Source organism: Chelonia mydas, chromosome 23 (assembly GCF_015237465.2).
Source record: "Chelonia mydas isolate rCheMyd1 chromosome 23, rCheMyd1.pri.v2, whole genome shotgun sequence".
In the NCBI taxonomy this organism is placed as follows: domain Eukaryota; kingdom Metazoa; phylum Chordata; order Testudines; family Cheloniidae; genus Chelonia; species Chelonia mydas.
This window is the reverse complement of record NC_051263.2, coordinates 2360609-2382308: the sequence shown is the minus strand read 5'-3', so window position 1 is coordinate 2382308 and position 21700 is coordinate 2360609. Positions and strand designations below refer to the sequence as shown.

Genomic DNA, 21700 nt, shown 5'->3' with positions numbered 1-21700 from the left:
GGCCAGCGTCACCTCCGCCCCCGTATCCCAGTATCCATTGACCTTCCTCCCATCCACCTCCAGGGGAACAAGGCACTCTCTCCGGAGGGACAGCCCCGCGCCCACCCTGTAAACTGAGCATCCTGAGTCCGGAGCATCCGGCCCTCTGGCGGGGCTGGCCGGGGTTACTCTTCCCTCCTGAGCAGGTGGTAAACTGGTAGCCCCCCTTTCCTGGGTCGTCTGCCCCTCGTCCAGCTGAGTCCCTACCCAGTTAACCCTGGGTAGGTTGGGTCTGCTCAGTTTATCCCTGAGCCCGGGGCACTGGGCCCGTACGTGGCCTCTCTGGCCACAGTGATAGCAGCTCAGGTCACGTTGGTCCCCTCGAGCGGGTCGGAGGGGCCCGACACCAGGCGCTCCCCTTTGGAGGGGGTTCTCCCTATTTCCCCGCTGGGAGGCCCCATGGTGACTCTCTCTCTGCATCGGGGGGGGGCCTGTTCTTTTGGGACTCCTCCCTGCTACCCCCGACCGACTGTTCACAAACTCGTCGGCCAGCTGCCCTGCGTGCTGGGGGTTCGCGAGCTTTTTGTCCACCAGCCACAGCCTCAGGTCGGAAGGGCACTGCTCATACAGTTGCTCCAGTACGATTAGGTCAAGCAGGTCCTCTTTAGTTTGGGCCCCCGCTGTCCACTTGCGGGCATATCCCTGCATCCTGTTGACCAGTTGTAGGTAGGTGGCCTCAGGCGTTTTACGCTGACTCCGGAACCTTCTCCGGTACATCTCGGGGGTCAGCCCAAACTCACGGAGCAGGGCCTGTTTGAACAGTTCATAGTCCCCTGCCTCTGCCCCTGTCATCCGGCTGTACACCTCCACGGCTTTGGGGTCCAGTAAGGGGGTGAGGAACTGGAGCCTGTCTGCAGGGTCAACCCTGTGCATCTCGCAGGCATTCTCAAAGGCCGTCAGGAAGCTATCTATGTCCTCCCCCTCCTTCCGCTGGGCCAGGAGGCACTTATCAAAGCCCCTTGCAGTCTTGGGTCCCCCCTCACTCACCGCAGCCGGGGCCCCACTGCTCCTCAGCCTGGCCAGCTCCAGTTCATGCTGTCTTTGTTTCTCCTTCTCCTGACGCTCCCTCTCCTTCTCCTCCTGCTCATGTTGACGTTGTTTCTCCTTCTCCTCCTGCTCGTGTTGACGTTGTTTCTCCTTCTCCTGACGCTCCCTCTCCTTCTCCTGACGCTCCCTCTCCTTCTCCTGACGCTCCCTCTCCTTCTCCTCCTGCTCATGTTGACGTTGTTTCTCCTCATGTTGACGTTGTTTTTCATGATCCTCCAGCTCCCTCATTTTCCTCTCCCTCTCCCATTCCAGCCGCATCCGCTCCAGGGATGGGGAGCTCCGCCGGGAGGATCCCCTGCTGGCTGCTGGGGTCAGGGTGCCCTCAGTATTCGCTGGGCTTCCCCCAACCCCTCCCCCAGGCATAGGTAGGAAGGGTCTCGGGGTGTCCTGGGCAGCAGTCTGACCCCTCCCAGCCTGGTCAGGCCCCAGGGCCCACGCTGCATCCCCCGGGCGGCTTCCCTCAGGGACAGGGATCGGGGCATCCAAGCGATCCCTCTCTTCCAACTGGGCAATCAGCTGTTCCTTGGTGGACCTCCCGATGCGCAACCCCCTCTGCCTGCACAGCTCCACCAGGTCGCTCTTAAGGCGTTTAGCGTACATCTCCCTGCTGGCCACTCGCAGGCCGGGCAGCTTTCCACGGTTTCCAGGAAAAACCCCTCGTGTGCCAGTCCTTCTTGAGGTCACCACCTCTTTGCCAGGGTCGAGCTGCAGACTCCTCCGCCCCTGGGACCGCTTGCTGCAATCCCCCGGGGGACCCTGTTACTGCAAAAGTCCTTCTCTCTGGTCACACACTCCCAGGGGTTAACCGCCCCCTGGAACCGTCTCTCTCTGAATCTTCAGCACACCTGGTCCCCGTCAATCCCCCTTCGTTTTACTGTTCCCCAGTCACTTACTGCAGGAAGCGCCGTTCACGGGGTGCAGTAGATCCCACCGCTGCCACCAGTTGTCACGGAGTGTGGGGGAGTCCAGGCCCTGCACCCCTCTTCCTGGGATTCACTGAGACTCTCAGCCAGCCAGTAAAACAGAAGGTTTATTGGACAACAGGAACACAGTCCAAAACAGAGCTTGTGGGTACACCCAGGACCCCTCAGTCAAGTCCTTCTGGGGGAGCAGGGAGCTTAGACCCCAGCCCTGGGGTTCCCTGTGTTCCTCCTCCCAGCCCCAAACTGAAAACTAAACCCACCCAGCAGGTTCCCTCCTGCAGCCTCCGTCCACATTCCTGGGCAGAGGTGTTACCTCCCCCTCCCCCTCCTGGCTCAGGTGACAGGCTCTCAGGTCTCCCGTCCCCAGGGCACATTCCCAGGTCAACACTCCCCCCTCCCTGCTGCTTCACATCGTCACAGCTGCGTTCTCGCAAGGCTGGCAGGTGCAGGTGGAAGCCGATGCCAGGGCAGGCTGCTAACGCTAAGCAAACACACAGGGCGAGGGGGTGGAGAAAGGCCCTTAGAGACAGGACAGGAAGGAGCTGGGAGCTGGATGCTAAAGGGACAATTCCTCTGTTCAACAGCAAATTTAACATGCACAGAGAGTGGTTAGAGCAGGGACTGGGTTCCATTGTCCGCTTGGAGGAGGGGAGTGGGGTCTAGTGGTTAGAGCAGGGGACTGGGAGTCAGGACTCCTGGGTTCCCTTTTCAGCTTGGGGAGAGAGCGTGATCTAGGGGTTAGAAGGGGGACTAGGCGGCAGGATGCCTGGGTTCTATTCCCGGCTCGGGGAATTTGATCCTGCGGCCTTTAATGGATCTAATGTTGATTCATAGCAGCCAGGGATCTGACCCTCTCTTCAGCAAGCCTGGAATTTAAGAACCAGCCCGATGCCCTTTGACCCAACTCTTAACTCCTGTGAAAATAGCGACTGCCCCGAAGTACCCGCTGCGCATTTTGACTCAGCGCTGGAATCTAGCCGAACACCCGCAGGGCGCCTCGGCCTTGGAAGCAGGCGGCCTGAGCCCAGAGAGGGATTTGCCCATGCACATCCACAAACGTCTCTTCTGCCCTGTGATCTGAGGCGGCTCGGCAGGGCCTCGGGACAAGGCCCGGTTTGGAGCCTGCACCCAGGGAGCCGTTCTGAAATAACTCCGCCCGGAGCCCGACCTTTCACAGCAAGAGGGTTTGTCAAGGGCTCAGTCTGTTTGGTTTATCAAAGAGTGGGTTGAGAGGGACTTGATTACAGCATAGAAGCACTTGCAAGGGGGGCCAATTCCAGGCACCCCAGGGATTCTTAATCTAGCAAAGGAAGGTACCACCAGCTGGACGTGAAAGGCAGACAAATTCCAGTTAGAAATCAGGAACAGATCTGTATGCATCTGGCTTAGCCAGTCACGATTGCGTCTTTTCTGACACCGCTGGGAGCCCGGGGCCAGTGAGGCGGCTAAAAGCAACGCCTTAACCCGCCCGACACTGGTACGAGTTTGCCAGGTCTCGGGGCGACTGATCAGCCCACTCGCTTCTCCAGCTGTGAGGTTGTGAGGACGAGTCAGCCCCAGAGACAGACGCAGCGGTTTCTCTCTGTGCTGGTCTTTCTCCTGCTGCCTTATGTGTGTTTGTCTAGTTTTGTCTTCTGGGAAACAGGATCAGAGCTTCAACAGCTGCACCTGTCTCACTAACATCGTGTCCCTTCCCCAAAAAGGACAATTACAATGATGAGGACCTTTAATGCCATCTGAACGGTGATCAGATGGGGCGGGTCCTTATCAGGTCTCTCTGCAGCTAAACAGAACAAGGGCCGTCATTGGAATGAAACCCTGACTTAATGCTCTCTGTTTCAAACGCTTTAGCCGCTTTTCTGTCTTTTCAGGGATTATTCTGAAAAGGTTAGAAAGACTTTTAATGGGGCTGTTGCCATGGGACGAAGCAGCCAAGGTTTCTGTATTCAAACCCCACCCTTGTCTGATGATTCGTGTGGGACAGCAACGGGGTCATGCTGATTCCCTCTGGGCCTGTTTATTCCCTGGAAGTTAACAGTTAGCAGGGAGGAAGAGGAAGACAATTTCTGATGTGCTCCACGCACTGGAGAGGGGATAAAGTGTCACGGAGCATGGTGTTATTCTTTATTATTTGAACTACCGTAGTGGGACCCCACTGCGCCAGGCGCTGTACATTTTTATTGCTGTTCAGTGTATGACAGTAGCACTGTGGTGCCCCAATCATGGGCCAAGCCCCCACTGTGCAAGGCACTGAACAAAACCAGACCTAAGAGAAGATCCCTGCCCCAATCACGCTCTTACAGATGAGGAAACTGAGTTACTGAGACGCTTGCCCAAGACTATTCTGGAATAAAGGTAAGTGGGAGGCTTGAAAGGCAGGTCCATCGGTAATATGCAGGGAGCTGAGGTCAAAGCTCCGAATCCAGAACCACCGGGCTCCCAGGCCAGCGCTCAGCAGAGCTTGTGGAAAAGAGTCCATCGAAAACGGCTTGTTTCTGTCCCCAAACATCTGTGTTTTCACTGAAAAGTTTTAAAGCTCGAAACCCGCAAAATTGCAATGGAAGCGCTGGAAATTTCTGAAGTAAAATTTTAGCAGAGACGGAAAAAATGATCGGTTTGGTCAAAAAAACCGTTCATTCAGGAGAAAAAATAAATCTCTCGTCCGTCAGCGCCATTGCTCAGACCTCCCGCACAGCCTGGGCTTATTGTCACAAACCCTCCACCCCCACCCCCGTGGGACTAAGATCGGAGAAAAACATTGTTGCTCTGCCCCATCCCACACCCCACTCCCCTCCCCGAGTTATCAATAGAACCCAGGAGTCCTGACTCCCAGACCTCCTCCCTTGCACCCTAGCAACCTGCTGATAGACAGGGAGATGGGATGCTGCAGTGTTCTCAGCCGGGCTCTCAGGATGAGCGCGCTGGCCCGTGGGCAGAGCTGGGGCTGGGAGCTCCAGGCTGGGGGACAGCGGCTGATCTGCACCAACACCTCTGGTGGGCAGAGCCTTTCCTGCGCTCGACCGGAGCATCTCAGCTCTGCCTGCCGCTTGCAGGAGAGTCCGGTCTCCAGGCCTCTCTGCTGAGACGCTGCCAATCAGCGCCCACGCTGGAGACCCCCAAACTCAGTTCGCGCGGACGGCCAAATGGCTGTCAGACGGCAACAGCTGTCCCGTGTTCGCACCCCGCGGCTGGCCGGAGAAAGGCAGGAACTGAGCATCCAGGCCTCTTGTCTGCACTTCCCCCTTTTGAAACAGCAGGTTCAGACAAAGCTCTGAGCCCCGTGTGATCTCCGGGCCCCAACAGCTCCTCCACTGTGAGCGGGGAGAGATACTCCATCACAGCAAGGACAGCCGGCCTCGGGCAGGGGCAGAGTGTGAACAAGGCCCAGCAGGAGGAGAGCAAGCAAAGGAAAACCTTGGGGACACTTCGTGCCAGTCAGATCTGCGAGAATCGGCTTCCCCAGTGCTAGGAACTGAGCCGCGGGCGGGTGGCCTGTTTGGGTTTCCTGTGAGCTGTCTCTGTCTGAGCCTGCAGCACGGTGGGGACCCCAGTCAGAGGCACTGAGGCAAAGACGGGCCTGATCTGCAAAGCTCAGAGCCAGACCCCAACTTCTTCCCCTTCTCCCCTGAGACAGGAGCCACCCCTAGCCCTAGGCTGAGAGCTGGGTGCCCCTTGCCCCCCACTTGCCTTTGAGAGACAACAAGGGCTTGCCCCAGAGACAGACTCCTCCAGCTCTTGGCCCTGTCAGGCGCCGTCACAGGGTGAGAGATCAGCCGATCAGAGTCGGAAAGCGTCAGTTTCTGGCCCTGAACTCAGCTGATCCCGGCTGGGAGCGCAGCTGCTGGGCCGCAGGTAAATCCTCACCCCCCTGCTGCGGTGTCGCACAGAACGGCAGGTGCCAGCGGGTGAGCAGGGCACAGGCGCTGAAGAAATGCAGCTGGCACGGTTAGATTTGTGCCGTCGTTGCTTCTCGGCGAGCTGGCGCAAACAGCACGAGACCTTTGCTCTTTGCCGTTCTCCTTCGCCCTCGCGCCAGCCCGGACGCAGGGGTCTGCCCGAGCACCGCTGGGGACCGCCTCCGCTCCAGGACTGGCGCAACTAGCCGGACTAAGAATCTACCCAGCCTCTGCATGGCTGATTTCTCCTCCAGCGGGAAACTGTCCTGTAAGGCTACCTGAGATCTGCTACCTTCCTGCTCCAGGCCAGGAGGGAACTGCTCCTTGGGAGGAAACACGCTTATAGATGGCACCAGATCTCTCCCCCCCACCCCCTTTGGAGCCTGGTGATGCAGCTGGATTGAGAGGAGCAGCCCCCTCCTTCTGTTTGGAGAAGCACAACCTCGGCACCCCTCCAGAGCCTCCCACCTTCCCTGCCCACGCAGCTCAGGGCTCGCCAGCTCCCGAGTATATTAACAACTCGTTAATTTCCCTGGCTTGTCAGCAGGGCCAGATGAGGCAGGGCTGATGAGCCGGGGGCCTGCAGGACAATCAACCTGGGAAATCAATAGCAATTTCTTGGTACTCGCTGAGGCTGTACAGACCAGCTGATTGAGCCAGAGTCTTCCAGACGGTGAGGGCCCCGGAGAATGGGGGAGCTTTGGGAGCCATGGGGCAGCCTGACTTCACACCCAGTAAACAGGGGTTCCCCAGGTTTGTAGCACCGTCCGCCGTCCACCAGCCCGGTTCCCAGAGTGACTTGGCCAGCTCAGGGCAGAGAGGATTGGTGGGTTCTGCGCAGAGCACGCTAAACGGGGTTAGGCCTGACGAAATCGCGGGGGGGGGGGGTGACGTCCCGCGTTGGTACTGAGCGCAAGGCAGCGCTAGGGGGTGCTGTGCTGCGGGGAGCTGTGCGGATGATACACTGGGGGCGCTTTCCCTCCTCAGTCAGTGCTGCGGGAGCATCCGTTTTGCAGGGCAAGTTCAGTTGAGGTCATGGTTAGTAAAGATCCCATGTTATAAGCAGCTGCCACGCCCCACCCCAGAGCTGGCTGCATCTCAGCGCTAGCCCAGTGATCCCTGCACAAACAGCTGGCATGCCCCACCCCACCAGTGGCTGAGTGATCCCCTAACTAGCCACCACCCCGTAAGACTTAGTTCTTCCGCAGCAGGAAATGCTGCGTAAGGAGTGTAGGGTTCAGACCCACATCAATGAGAAGCCCCTCCGAGGGCTGACATTTCCAGCCCAGCAGGCAAGGTGGCGTTTGCAAAGGGGAAGCCACTTTGGCACCACTTCACTCCAGTGCAGGTGCAGAGATTGCCCGGTCGACCCGTGTGCACAAGCAGGGAAGCCCCTGGAGAATCAGTAAGGCTTTGCCAGGGCTCGGCAGCCTGCCCCTGGGGAGGCTCAGAGGGCACCGAGGGAGGTGGGATCATGCAGGCACAAGACAGATAGGCAGGATGCAGGGCAGCGCACGGGCTGGGCTCTGGCTAGGGTGGCCTCATGGTGCTCTGGGGTTCACCAGGCCCTGGCTCTGCAAAGTGGGGACGAAACGCGCCATCACCTCACCGCCTGGGGAAACTGAGGCACTGAGCCGGGACGCGCCTTGTCCCAAGCAAGTCTGTGACGCAGCCTGGAAGAGAACTCTGTCTCTAAGTCCCATGCCTTAATCAGAAGCCACTTCCTCCTGTGGTCTTTTCCATCTCACTTCTGTCATTCGCCCACACAAACGAGGCCTTCCCTTTGTTGGCAGCCGCGGCAGAGAGAGGGCAAAAAGCGAGTCCAACACTGATGCAGATCTTAGACAAGAGTCCCCCGGGCAGAGAGGAGGCCCCACAGAGCAGCTGGCCCTACTGCTAGCTACTTGGATCTGTGGGGACATCTGAGGCTCCAGATCTGACCTGACAGCAGCTTGGGCACTAAATACCTGTCGATCCAGCCGGGCAGTGCAACGTAGCATTTTAAGGATGCCCGATCTCCGCTTTTGGTGACATTCCCCCCCGCCCCCGTTTGTGGGTGGTTTGGAACAGCGCTGATGCGTCCTGGCAGGCCACAGATCACAGTCGAGCCTGGGGAAGGGAAATCAGCCCTGGAATCAACAGAGTCCGAACGAACACACCAGCAGCGAGCGTCCCCTAGTGTGGTCAGTGCTGCCCGGGAATCCGATTTCCATTCGCGCCGCCCTAGAGTCCCACTCGAATGCCAGCTGACTCGGGATCACCACCCTTTCCAAACTCTCTGATAGATAAAGGTTTTGCCCAGGCTACATTCCTGGTGCTAGATCCAAAGTAAGAGAACGTTGCCTTTAAAACTAGCCACTCCCAACCCCACCTAAAGCGTTTCTGAAGTCGCTCTATAATGAAAAAGAAATGTTTCATTCAAAACGAGAGCAAGAACGTGGCAGGAAGGGTATTAATTATGCCGTTAAAAATTCACTGAAAAAGGAGTTCCTCAAGTCGGCGCTATGCACACGGAAGCGATCGTTTAGGGTTGGTTTTTCTAGGCAGCCACCCAGGGTTTTGCACTGGTGGGAGCGGTGGGATGAGTGAGCAGGATGGGACGCTGGCATTGGCGCGATGGCAGCGTTCTTTAAAACAGGAAATAGCTACTTACAAATAAAGGATTTCGGGAACGGGGATGGTGTGATTATGATGAATTATTTTTATTAGGGTAACTCCGAGGAACCCCAGTCACGGCTCAGGCCTGCTCTGTGCTAGGCCACGGCGCTGTACATTTTTACTGCTGTTCGGTGTATTATAGTAGCATCTGAGAGCCCCAGTTATGAACCAGGTGCTGTACAAACCCAGAATGGAAAGTCCCTTCCCCAAAGAGCTTCTGGTCTAAGGCCTTGTCTACACTAGACTGGGGCTGGTGGTACAGGTGTACCGGCAGGGTTGCCAATTTTGCCTGGACATATTCCTGGAGCTTTCATCACGTTACATGATCTTTAATTAAAGATTCATCTTTAGTTCCTGGAGGGTTGGCAACCCTATATCCCGCCCGAGCCTTGCATGTGGGGACAGAGCTTCTATTGGCAAAAATGTGCTTTCTTTGGCACCGTTTAGTGCAGTTCCCTGAACAAAATCCGCAACCCTGGCAGAAGGACTTTTGGCTGCTGTAACTGCATCCGCCCTGGGGCTTTTGCTGGTATAAACACGTTGTCAAAAACTATCACCCTCCTAAATCGACATTCTCCTCCTGGCAGGAGATCTGGGCGCAGACCAAGCCCGAGGAGCAGAGAAGAGGCGACAGCTGGAGACAGGCAGGCAGATGTGGGAGCACTGGGAGACAATGATTTCGTCTCAGATTTATATTCTAATGTGGGAAATCCACAAATTAGCCTAATTTCTCTTCCAGTAGCACCTAGAGCCCTCAACTGAGATCAGGACCCTGTAGTCCTGGGCGCTGCACAGACCCTCACAGACCAAGATTGGGGTCCCCCACTGGGCCGGGCATTGCACAGACCCCCCCCAACTGAGATCAGGGTCCCTCACTGGGCCGATCACTGCACAGACCCCCCCCCCCCAACTGAGATCAGGGTTCCCGACTGGGCCGGGCACTGCACAGACCACCCCCCCCCCACGACGGAGACTGGGGTCTCCCACTGGGCCAATCGCTGCACAGACCTCCCCCGCCCGACTGAGATCGGGGTCCCCCACTGAGCCGGGCACTGCACAGATACAAGCGAGAGCACTGGGCCCAGAGAGCTCACAGTCCGCGCAGACAGAGGAAGGCTGGTTCCCCCCACGTTACAAGCCAGAGCCAGGAAGTGATTTGCTCGAGCTCCCAGAGTAAGTCTGGGGCAGTGCCAGGGCTCAGTCCCGGGCCAGCCCCCCCACCACAGGAGCCGGCTGGTTACACCCAGTGCGAACAGTAGTGATCCGGGGGCGCGCTGCATGACAAGCTCTCACGGAGCCAGCCGAAAAACCCTAATAATACAGTCGAAGCTCAGAGGAGAACTGGGTGTTTCCCCGTGTCAGCCAGCAAAGGCAGACCCCAGCCCACCGTATCTAGGTTCTCCTGTCTTTGCTCTCTGAGCTCTGGCCCTGAGCGGCTGCTAAGCGGCTCCTTTTAGAGTCACGTATTTCACGGCCCTAGCACGAGCCCTGGGAATCTCCTCTCCCACCCCCCTATTCCTGCTGCAACTCTTCGGGGAACGAGGGTTTCTTTAGGTCACAGGGAGCTGCGGGCTCCCAGCCGTTTGCACAGAGATCGCTACACGCACGACTCCCTAGATCGTCACACCTGCTGCATAAACCAGGAACTTGAGTGGGGCTTGAACCCAGATATAGCCCTTCTCCAAAATCCCAGCCCCCTGCGCTAATGGCGAATCCCCCATAGCTTTGGCAGTACAGGGCATAGGACAAACAAGTGAGAAGTTCTTATTTCCCGCAGCAGAGAGCAATAATACCAGCCAGGGCAGTGCAATGCTTTTTCTTCTCTTATCAAAGAGGACCTGGGGAGCAGGACATTGACACTGGTGCCAGGGGACGAGTATTTACAGCTGATGTCTCCCCCTCCCCGACCCCACTCCCCAAAAGTCACCAGAGAGCCATAAGGAAGAGGTGGCCTTTAAAGAGCTAGAATACGAAGGGCCCGATTCTCCCTAGCTCTGCGCCTCCTTCAGGCCCTGCGCCCAGCAGAAAGCGCTGCCAGATCTGAATTTACACCCACCTGCCACCGTCTGTAGCAGACCCACATCCTCAATAGCTCGGACACAGTGAAGCAACTCGATCCGCCCTGAACCACGGGCTACAAGCAGTCAAGCCCACGGCCTTGTCTGCACTGAAGATTTGCCCCAATTCCAGCCACTGGGGGGAAACCCCACATCTGGCACAGATCTTGGCTTTCCACAGTGGCTGGCCACTGAGGGGTGGCATCTCAGTATGGCCAGCCCCCATGCCTTCAAAACTCATTAGATTATATATATATATATATATATATATATATATATAGGCTGGGTTTTTTTCCCCACCTTCTGCATTTGGGGCCAGTAGGGGGTTGCATTTTCCAGTATTTCTCCCCAACCATGAGGGCTTGAAACTTGCTTTTTTTAACTTTTTCACAATAATGAAAGCCAAGATTCTCAGCTAATCCCAGGACTCCAGGAGCCGAGGCTTGACGCGCTCCTGCATGCAGGCACACCCTCACCAGGCTGCAATGCTGGGTGCATCTCCAAGGCGGACCAGGCCGACGGTTCGTACTTACACCGTCTCGTCGTCCTTGAATTCCAGCTCCCCGCAGGCGTCCTCGTAGTCGATCCCCGCTCCGCGAGCCGTCCCCTCCACCGTCCGGTAGGGGACGATCACCGTCCCCCGCGCCCCAGAGCTCCGCACCACCTTCACCTCCATGGTGCCCTGGCACTCGCTGACACGCAGGAGCTTGTCCTGGAAGGTGAAGATGCCAGCGTGGTCGTCGTCCAGGATGGTGACGGTCGCAATCAGCGGGGCCACCAGCCGCCCCTTGGGGTGGTCGGCCGAGTCGGACTCAAACATACCCTCGGCGTCCCCCACCCGCAGGTTGAGCAGGCGGACGAAGAAGTGCTCGTCTTCCTCGAAGATGTCATCGTCGATGATGCCAATCTTCAGCTCCTTCTGCGTCTCGCCCGGCTTGAAGATCAGCGTCCCCTCGCTATATTCATAGTCGGAGCCTGCCTTGGCCGAGCCATCCTCCGTCTTGTAGTCCACGTAGAAGGTGTGGTTGCCCTCCCCGCCCTGCTGGCAGGCCACGGTCAGCGTGACTGAGCCGCAGTTCTCCAGGCAGTGGTACAGGCAGGGCTCGAAGAAGATCTTGCTATAGTTCTCCTCCTCCGCCTCCGACGGCACCTCCAGGAGGTTGGACGACTTCTTGGAGAACTCCGAGACGTGTTTCTTCAGGATGTTCCCAGCCCCGGTCATCATGCGGGTGGCTTGGATGCGGTAGAAAGCTCGGCTCTTCTGCTGGTGCAGCAGGGCATAGTAGTTGGCCATCTCCACCAACTGCTCCAGCTCTTTGTCTGGGTGCTTCTGCTTGAGGTCCTTGAGGATCTGGATCACCTCCTTGCGGCTCTCGTCCAGCTCCTTCTCCTCTTGGGTGGAGGAGGCCAGGGCTGGGGACGCGGAGGCTGTCCCGTCCATGAAGATGTTCTCCCGGTGGTCGTTGGCCAGGAAGCTGCCATCCATCTCGATGTCCTTGGGGAACTCCCCTTCGGTGCCGATGATGATGCCACTCCGCGGATCGGCGCGGTACCTCTTGTAGACGTACTTGTAGAAGAAGAGCCGCTTGTCAGCGATCCAGGCGAAGACCACGCAGACCGGGAAGAAGACGAGTGTCAGCAGAGCTTCCCAGACCTGCACCACGCCCGGGGAGATGACCGCCAGGATCAGATAGAGCCAGATGTAGGCGAAGATGCTCCAGGAGGCCGTGACGAAGAAGACCCGCAGGTGTTTGATTTTGCGGCTCTCCCCGGCGGGGATGACGTAAACGCAGACGGCGATCACCACGAACATGTTGAAGGCGGCGCTCCCCACAATGGTGCCGGGGCCCAGCTCCCCAGCTTGGAAGTTGTGTCCGCACACCTCTATGACGGAGAGCATGATCTCGGGTGCGGACGAGCCCAGTGCCATCAGGGTCAGGTTGGAGACCGTCTCGTTCCAGATCCGCACCGTGCCGATGCTGGTCTCGCCGTTGGCCTTGGTGACGGTGATTTCCTTCTCTTTGGAGGTGATGACTTCGATGGAGGCCATGAAGCGGTCGGCGATGATGGAGACCCCCAGGAACATGTACATCATGGCCACGAAGTAGACAATGGCCCTAGCAGCTTTGTCGCCGAAGGAGGGGTTGTCCGGCTGCCAGACGGGCAGCAGCACCCCCGGCTGGCACGCGTTGGATCCTTGGCAGCTCACGTTGCTTTCCGGCACCGTCTCCAAGGCTCCCGCTTGGTGGAAGTTCTCAGCCAGGAGGACGGAGGCCAGCAGAGCCTTGGAGAGGAATTTGGGCAGGGGCTGCCGTGCCGGCGCCATGATCTTGGACGTTTCGGTGCGGCTGCCAGACCCGGCAGGATCTAGAGGAGAGAACGAGAGAGACTTGTGATAGCACTCCAGGCTCACGCCTCCTCGGGGCTCGGAGCATCCCAAAGCACTCTGCCCTCCCAGAGCTGGGACAGAACCCAGCCCTGGCTCCCAGCCCTTCCCCCACCCAATCACTAGCCCCCACTCCCCTTCCATTGCTGGGACAGACTGCGCCAGGCTCCTACACTAACCAACCGGCTCCCCCCCCCCACCCCCTTCAGCGCCGTGCTCTGCTCACTGCGTCTCTCAGACCAGCTGCGAGTCGCTGGTACGCGACAGATGGATCCCCCCAAACACAACCTACGAGCTCGGCTCTGCGTCGCAGCCTTCCGGGCGATGCGTCCCTGTTTTTATGCCTTCTTCCTGTTCTGAACGCTTCTCCGGAGCTCGCTGGCCAAGGCTCGGGCGGGCGCAGGAAACCCAAGCGATTCGCTTGGGTTCTAGGGGGAGTGGATTTCAAGGCATTGCAGGGGCCGCCCTGGCAGGTTGGACCGAACAGGGCCAACGGTCGCTTCTCCTGGCCCTTTATTGGGGCGAGATCCCCCGGAATCATCCCTCCGCTAACCCAGCCCTGGGCTCCTCCTTTCCCCAGGGCCCCTCAGTCCTGGCCCACAGCCCCCTGCTATCCCAGGCCTGGGCTCCTCCTTCCCCCAGGGCCCCTCAGTCCTGGCCCGCAGCCCCCTGCTATCCCAGCCCTGCCATGCACTCCCCTGACAGTGCCCTTCAGTGCTTCAGCTACCTTCCCAGAGGACAGGCCCAGCCACGCCTGCACCTCCGAGACACCAGCAGACTCCCGCTCAGCAGAAACTGCTTCTCTCGCCCAGCCGCCCGGCCGCCTGCCACTTTCTGCCCCCCGCGGCCGTGCCCAGTGGGCACCGGGGCAGCAGGGCTGAAGGAGGAGCTGCAGCAGGATGTCTAACCCAGCTGGGCAGGGTTCAAATCCAGCAGCTGGAGGTGGGCAGCTGATTCAGTCATGGTAGCTCAGTAGTGGGCTGGGGCCGCAGAAATTGGCTACATCTGCGAAGTGGGCAGGCTGGGAAGGAGGGAAGGGATAACGGTGGCACAGGCCCCTGGTCCCAGCAGGTCCCGGAGGCAGAATGGGGAGCGGGGTGGGTAAGGCGCTCCAGCTCCAAGCTGTAGGATTCAGGTGAGCTAAGTGGAGGCAAAGCTAGCCCCGGAGCAGGTAGGAGACACTTGGTTGCTTGACTGGAGTTACCCCCTCAGTTGCTTGCACCAGGAGTAAAACCCAGCCCCGGTGCCCTCTACTGGAGGGCAACAGGACCGTACCTCTGTGTCTCATGAGCCCTCTACTGCTAACAGTTAGTGAGGATTTTCCTTTAGCTCTAATGGCAGGTGGCTTTGGGTTTTGGGGCTGGAGGGGCTGGGTTTTCCCCCCACTGCGTGCAGCAGAGTGCCCCAGTGCTACCACCCAAAATCCCTGCCCACTTGTGAACAGCTTAGCTATGGGCTCTGGATCCTTCCCACTGAGCGAGCCCTGGGCTGGGTCCCACAGGGGAAATCCTGGGGACCGACTCCCCTCTCACTCTGGCTGGTGTAGCTATCGGCCCCCAGCCCTGGATTTACCCCAGGGCGAGCGAGAGGGAACGAGCTTCATTCACTGCCCTGGAGAGACTCTCAGTCCCTGGCCCCCGCTGGGTCCCAGCCCGGCTACCACGCCCCACCCTGCGCGCCCGCGAGAGCTCTGGGCAGCGCTGACTCTCTCCCCGGGGGCATTTCCGCCCGGCCCCATTCACGCAGCTACCCGCCACCCGGAGCCACCTTCAAAGCAGTTTTCCGTTCATTAGCCCCGGCGGGAGGGACGCGGCCCCTGACCAGCACCGCAGGATCGTGGCCGCTCCAGAAATGAACCACTGTGAAACAAGCACGGCTCTGCAGCTGCGTTCTCCCGGGAACAGACCGGGCCCGACCCTTTCCTCAACAGGACAGAGCATCAGACGGAGACTGTGACCATCCCCACCATCTGCAAGCACTTCAGCCCCAAGGCACCGCGCGCTTAATGCCTGAGCTAAAGGGGCACGCCTCTTAGCCAACGGCAGCCGCAGTAGTAGGCTGTTATCCTCTCCATGGCCCATCGAGGAGGAAAAGACAGACGCACACACAGTTTTGTACACACACACAGCATGCACACGGCTTTGTACACAAACACACACCGAGTGTGCACGCACACACGAGCACTGTGCACACACACGCACACACGGTTTTGCACACATCCTCCCACTATGCTATAGACAGATGCGGTTTTGTGTACACACACTCCGTACTTGCACAGACGCGCACACACAGCTTTGGGTACGCACACACAGAGCATGCGCGTACACACACGGTTTTGTGTACACACACACACACAGCACGCACAGTGCGAGCATATACACACATGCTCCCGCACGGTTTTGTACACAGAATGCCCACACACACGTACACAGCACCACACCGTTTTGCGTACACAGGCACCAGGCACGTCACATACACACACAGGGCGTGCGCCCACACACACGCATCCGCACGCACACCCGGTTTCGTACACATGGCTCGCAGCCCACGCTTTCCTTTGGCCGCCCGCTCGGGAACAGTGGGACTAGCCAGGCGAAGGGGGTACTAGCCCTGCACCCAGAGGCGGGCCAGCCTTCCCTGGATTGGGTCGTCCCAGAGAACAGCGGGGGGGAACTCAGATAAGCCGCTTCCTCCCAGGGCGAGACACTAATTAGGTTTAGCAAAATGATGTAAAATCATGCCGGTGGGAGACACTGTTTTTTAAATGCCGTTCTTAATAAGAGATCATCTGTGTCTCCGGCTGCTGCCAGCCACATGCATACATCCATGGCAGAGAGGGGGAGGTAGAGGGACAGGAGATCCCCAAGCTACAGGGGGCCCCCAGTCTTCCCCCTCTCCCGCACCCACAGCGGGATGCACTCGGAGCAGGAGGCAGGAGAACCAGGGATCCCAGGGTTGGCAGGCAGCAGGGGAGTGGGAAGGAGAGAGTGAGTGTTTTCAAGCTGCCAGGGACTAGCGAACGGGGCCCATCAGCCCCATAAGAGCCCCACGACTTTGCAGCGGTGAGCAGAGTTTGCCGGCTCCCCTGCCTGCCAGGCACCCTGAGATCCACCGAAAGGACCCTGCCAGCGACCGGCCGCCCTGGCATTGTTGGGGTCTCCCGCCAGACTAGCACGAGTGGCTGAGCCGGGGAGGGCAGCGCGTCCTAGTGATCACAACGAGCTGCGCGTGGATTCCCGGCCCCTCGGGGGAGCTGACAGAGCCGATTCTTTCAGCCAGAAGGACCTCATTAAATCCAGAGGCCTCATCAGCACAGGTGAGATGAGAAATCCCGGGCGACTCTAATAAGGAGGGGGGAGTGAGCGGAGCTGGGGGGTACCCGGTGGCCAGACTGCTGGCCAATCTGCAGCTCTCGCTGGCCGCAGGCCCCCGGAATTACTAGGAGCCAAGCCTGCCGCATGCCAGACGAGCCCGGGGGCCGCACCACGGTCGCCGTGCGTGGCTGGTACAGAGACGGTGGCACCAATCCAGATGCCCGGGGTACAGGGCGTTGTCCCGGCGCAAATCCTAACTTTGCCAAATCCCCAAAACCCTTGCCTCAGCGGGCACCCCTGGCCATGCTGCTCTGCCGGAACCGTGTTATCCAGGAGCAGGAATGGGGCAGTGAGCCAGGGCTGGCACGAAGCCTGGGTTGGCAGTGGCCTGCTACAGACCCACCAGGATCTGTGCTTCCTAGCAACGGGTCACCTAGGGACCAGTCCTGCCCGGCCCCATCCGTGCGGTGAGCCCAGTGGTAAGCCGCCTCCTGGAGGTATTCTCAGAGCAGGGTTTGTAAGAATCGAAAACAGGCTTAGTGGTTAGCATGGGGTGGAGGGATTGGAGAGTCAGGACTCCTGGGTTCTATTCCTGGCACTGGGAGGGGAGTGGGATCTAGTGGTTAGAGGAGGTCAGCAGAGGTTAAGACTCCTAGATTGTATTCCCAGCTCCACCAGCGATTACTGTGAGACCCTGGGCAAGCCACCAACCCCCTCCATGCCTCAGTTTCCCCATCTGTAAATCAGGGGTTAATGATCCTCTCCTTCTGTGGCCACACACTTTGAGGGCCCCGGGTGACATGAGCTAATTATGACAATGAATCTACAGGCCCAGCCAGCCAACGCTCCCCTCCACTCTGAGCAGCTTGAGTAGCCGCGTGGAGCAACTTCACTGAGCTGTGTGAGCACCAGCCAGCTCGGCACCAAGAACGAGGGGAACGGCCCAACACAGCGGAGTCAGGGCGGTGTCTTTACACCAGCTCTGTCAGATGCCCCCAAGCAGGTCTCGGCACACACCGGGCCTCCCAGCCCCCTGTCCCCTCCCGGCCCCGGAGCCGGCCCAGCCCTGCGCTGCTCTGGAAGGGGTTTGTTGTAAATAAGCAGAGCAGAACACAAAGCTAGCGGTTAGAGGCAGGGGTCTAACCATGGGTTCTGTCTGGGAGGAGGGCAAGGCTGGGAGTCAGGATTCCTGGGTTCTAGCCCCAGCTCAGGGAGGGGAGTGAGGTCCAGTGGTTAGAGGAGGCATAATCAGGACTCCTGGGTTCTATTCCCTGGTCTGCCACTAAACCACTGTGGGCACAAATCAAGTCATTGCTCCATACCTCAGCGTCCCCGCCCGTCTCACCCCCACACCTTTCAGGCACTGTGGGGAACATCAAAATCATCTGGTCACTTGGGCAGCCTTCATCCTTCCCCATTGTGCTGAGGCAAACTGAGGCGGAGAAAGATGAAGAGAGGCTCCCCAAGATCACCCCGGGCAGAGCCGGGCGTTCTGCTCAACCAGTCTCATCACACAGGAGCAGGGGGGCACTGGACGACACTGAAAGGCAGCACATTTAAATCCCACCAAAGGAAATATGTACGGCACCACTGGCCTGTGGGACTCCCTGCCACCAGACCTCAGTGAGGCCAAGAGTGTAGGAGGATGCAGAACGAAGGAGCAGCCACTTATCCGGACAATGAGAATATCCACAATTATAAGCTCTGACGCCCGCGGTCTCTTTTCTCACCAGGTGTCGCTCACGTGACCCTGGGTACCACAAGAAAAACAGGCCCAGCTGCCAAACGCGCAGCAATGCACGCCCATGGCTCGGGGCAGGGGAGACGGGGAGGGAGGGGAGCGTACAGAGCTCCGTGGGGGGCCGGGGCCGGTGGGAGCCACAGCAATCTCGCCGGCGCAGCAGCTGCTGGGGACTGGGAAAGTCGTCTGCTGCTCTCTCTCCCGTCTCCTGCCTTCGTCGGCCAGGGGGCATTTCGAGCTGCAATCTGCGCTGCACGCAGAGGCATAGCAGAGATCTGCGGACAAAGGATGGTCTTTGCACGACCACAGGGGTCTGAAAGCGTAAGGCGACTGCCGGCCGCCGTATGCGATTTCCTTCCGAGGGACAAACCCCCCAAAGCTCAGCGCTCCGATGCCTGGCCAATTGCAACCCCAGCTCCTGCACTCCCAGCCCCCTGATCCGCTGTCAGATGCCCTGGGGCTGGGGGGAGCCGTCCTTCCCCATGGAGCGGTGGCGAATGGACACCCTGGGTGCCGACTGAGTGACACAGGATGGCTTTGCACAGGCAGGAGGGAAGGGCTCATGGTTAAATCTCCGGCCAGGGACTTGGGACGTCTGAGTCCAATTCTAGCTGTTGCTATTGGCTTCCCATGTGACATGTGGGGGGTGGGGTCATTTTGGGCCCCTCCTCCAAAGTCGCAACACTGACAGTGGGGGTGGGGGTTCCCAAAGGGACCAAAATAAAGGCCAGATTTTCAAGCTAAGCCCTTTAAAAGTCCAGCACATTATCCCACTAGGCCTCAGCGGTACACTGGGGAAAATGACCCTTCTTTTATGACGATTATTAATGTATTTGTATTGGGTATAGGGCCTCCTTGCGCTAGGCGCTGTACAAACATAGAACTAAAAGACAGTCCCATTGTCTATTTTGTCTAGTTAGACTGGGAGCTCTTCAGAGTAAGGACTGGCTCTCACTATCTGTGGAGTGCCTGGGACGACGGGGCCCTGATCTCGGTCGGGTCTGGGCAGCAGCTGGTGCGACGGGGCCCTGAGCTGGGTATTCTGTGCAGCACCTGGTGCAATAGGACCCTGATCCTGATTGGGACGATAGGGCTCCTTTTCCGGGAGACGGGCTCAGTTTTCAGAAGTCTGGACAACACTGGGCTATGAGCAGCTTTTACACGGAAAAGGAAACTTAAATCTCTTCCGTACAGTGGGCAAAGTGCCTCTGTTTCAGGTCTCCAGCCTTGTATATTTCAAAGGTTAAGTACAGTGAAGTGATGTATTATTTACATGATGTGGTTTATTGCTTCATTTAAGGACATAAGAGATGCCAGGCTGGGTCAGACCAATGCTCCATCTAGCCCAGTATCCTCTCTCTGACAGTGGCCAGCGCAGAGCTTCCGGAGGAGTGAACTAAACAGGGAAGCAGGAGTGATCCACATAAGAACGGCCAGACTGGGTCAGACCAAAGATGCATCTAGCCTAGTATCCTGTCTTCCGACAGTGGACAAAGCCAGGTGCCCCAGAGATCAGGGCCCGTCATGCCAGGTGCTGCCCAGACCCTGACCGAGGTCAAGGACCCATCAGGCCGGGCGCTGGTCAGACCCTGACCGAGGTCAAGGACCCATCAGGCCGGGCGCTGGTCAGACCCTGACCGAGGTCAAGGACCCATCAGGCCGGGCGCTGGTCAGACCCTGACCGAGGTCAAGGACCCATCAGGCCGGGCGCTGGTCAGACCCTGACCGAGGTCAAGGACCCATCAGGCCGGGCGCTGGTCAGACCCTGACCGAGGTCAAGGACCCATCAGGCCGGGCGCTGGTCAGACCCTGACCGAGGTCAAGGACCCATCAGGCCGGGTGCTGCCCAGACCCTGACCGAGATCAAGGACCCATCAGGCCGGGTGCTGGTCAGACCCTGACCGAGGTCAAGGACCCATCAGGCCAGGTGCTGCCCAGACCCTGACCGAGATCAAGGACCCATCAGGCCGGGTGCTGCCCAGACCCTGACCGAGATCAAGGACCCATCAGGCCGGGTGCTGCCCAGACCCTGACCGAGATCAAGGACCCATGAGGCCGAGTGCTGCCCAGACCCTGACCGAGATCAAGGACCCATCAGGCCGGGCGCTGGTCAGACCCTGACTGAGATCAAGGACCCATCAGGCCAGGTGCTGCCCAGACCCTGACCGAGATCAAGGACCCATCAGGCCGAGTGCTGCCCAGACCCTGACCAAGATCAGGGCCCATTGTGGCAGGCGCTGCACAGACCCAGCCCGAGATCAGGGCCCATCATGGCAGGTGCTGCACAGACCCTGACTGAGATCAAGGATCCATCAGGCCAGTGCCGCACAGACACATAGTAAGAGACAATCCCTGTCCTAAAGAGAGCACACTCTAATTAGACAAAGGGAGGGTGGGGAAACTGAGGCACAGAGCAGGGAAGCGATTTGCCCATGCTCAGTGGCAGAGTCAGGAACAGATGCCAGGTTTTCCAGTAGACCACACGACCCCCTCCCAGCCAGCGGGAGCCGTAGAACCAAAATATCTCAAGTCGGACACTGACAAACTTTAGCCAACTTTAGAGTTCACCCAAGAGGCACGTGCTCCGAATTGGAGACAAGGTGCATTTGCTAAGCAAACGCAGGCTCTTAATTTCCTCCCATCTGAATATCCCTGCGACTCCCCGCCAGGTTGTCCCCGGCAACAGCTGCTGTGCGGCAATTAGCGGGGACCGAGGCGCTGATAATCCCGAGGAAAAGGAAATTGAGTTGCACCAGGCAATCAGCACCGCTCCTGGCAGTGGGCACAGCTGGACGGGTAGGCAATAGCGCCCCTGCCAGCACATCTGGGCCCACGCCGCCCACGCCCACCCGCCGCAGCATCCACTGCCTTGGTGCCATGCTGGTGGGCGAACGCTAGGCCCCTCCTATAGCAACGCCGCCGTTTCCACGGCAACGAGAGACAGGAACGGGCTATAAAAAGGCGAAAGAAACGAAGGAATGTGAAAATAGAAACCCTGATGGCTCACGGGACTGGCTACCCGCCGACACCTCTCCCGCCCCCCGTCCCTCCAGCGCGGGCCCGGGGCTCGCCCCCAGCACGGTCGCCACTGAGCTTCCCGCTAGCTTTAATGTATTTATCCTCACAGCATGCTGGGGCCAGACCCCCGGCTGGTGTCAATCCGCTGTAACTCCATGGCAGTCCATGGGGCCAGACCCCCGGCTGGTGTCAATCAGCCAGAGCTCCACGGGAGTCCATGGGGCCAGACCCCCAGGTGGCGTCAATCAGCCAGAGCTCCATCGAAGTGGACGAAGCTTTGCCCACTGACACCAGCTGCGGATTTGGCCCGGGGTCTCTCTCACCCAAAGCAGCTTCCCCCAAAAGCCCAGCCACGGGGCTGTCCGGTGCTCCCGGAGCCAGGGAGCTGCCTGGGGAAACGTGGCTCCAGCCCCTAGCTGTGCTAGGCCGGAAAAGCAGGCATCTCCGTCTCCAGCGCCAACATTCCTGTAATTAATTTAATAGCCTCATTACCAGCGCCGGGGTGAAACATCAATTAAACAGTCCAGGAGGCTCATTCTGCGACAATGGGATTGTATTCATTTTCCCCCTTTTGGAGTGGCGGGTTCCCGGCTTTTAATAGACGCTTTAATCAGGCTTTGT

General features: G+C 58.7%; 1 protein-coding gene across 3 annotated transcripts in view; it reads right to left on the bottom strand.

Annotated features, from left to right (window-relative positions):
* SLC8A2 (solute carrier family 8 member A2) overlaps positions 1-21700 on the bottom strand; it is an 87034-nt gene that overhangs the window by 50002 nt on the left and 15332 nt on the right. For all 3 annotated transcript variants that reach the window (XM_043534731.1, XM_037884518.2, XM_043534730.1), the window contains exon 2: positions 11154-12987. In XM_043534731.1, the coding sequence (XP_043390666.1) occupies positions 11154-12946 (1793 nt within the window). In that variant the 5' untranslated portion in view covers positions 12947-12987. The remainder of the gene's footprint in view (positions 1-11153; positions 12988-21700) is intronic.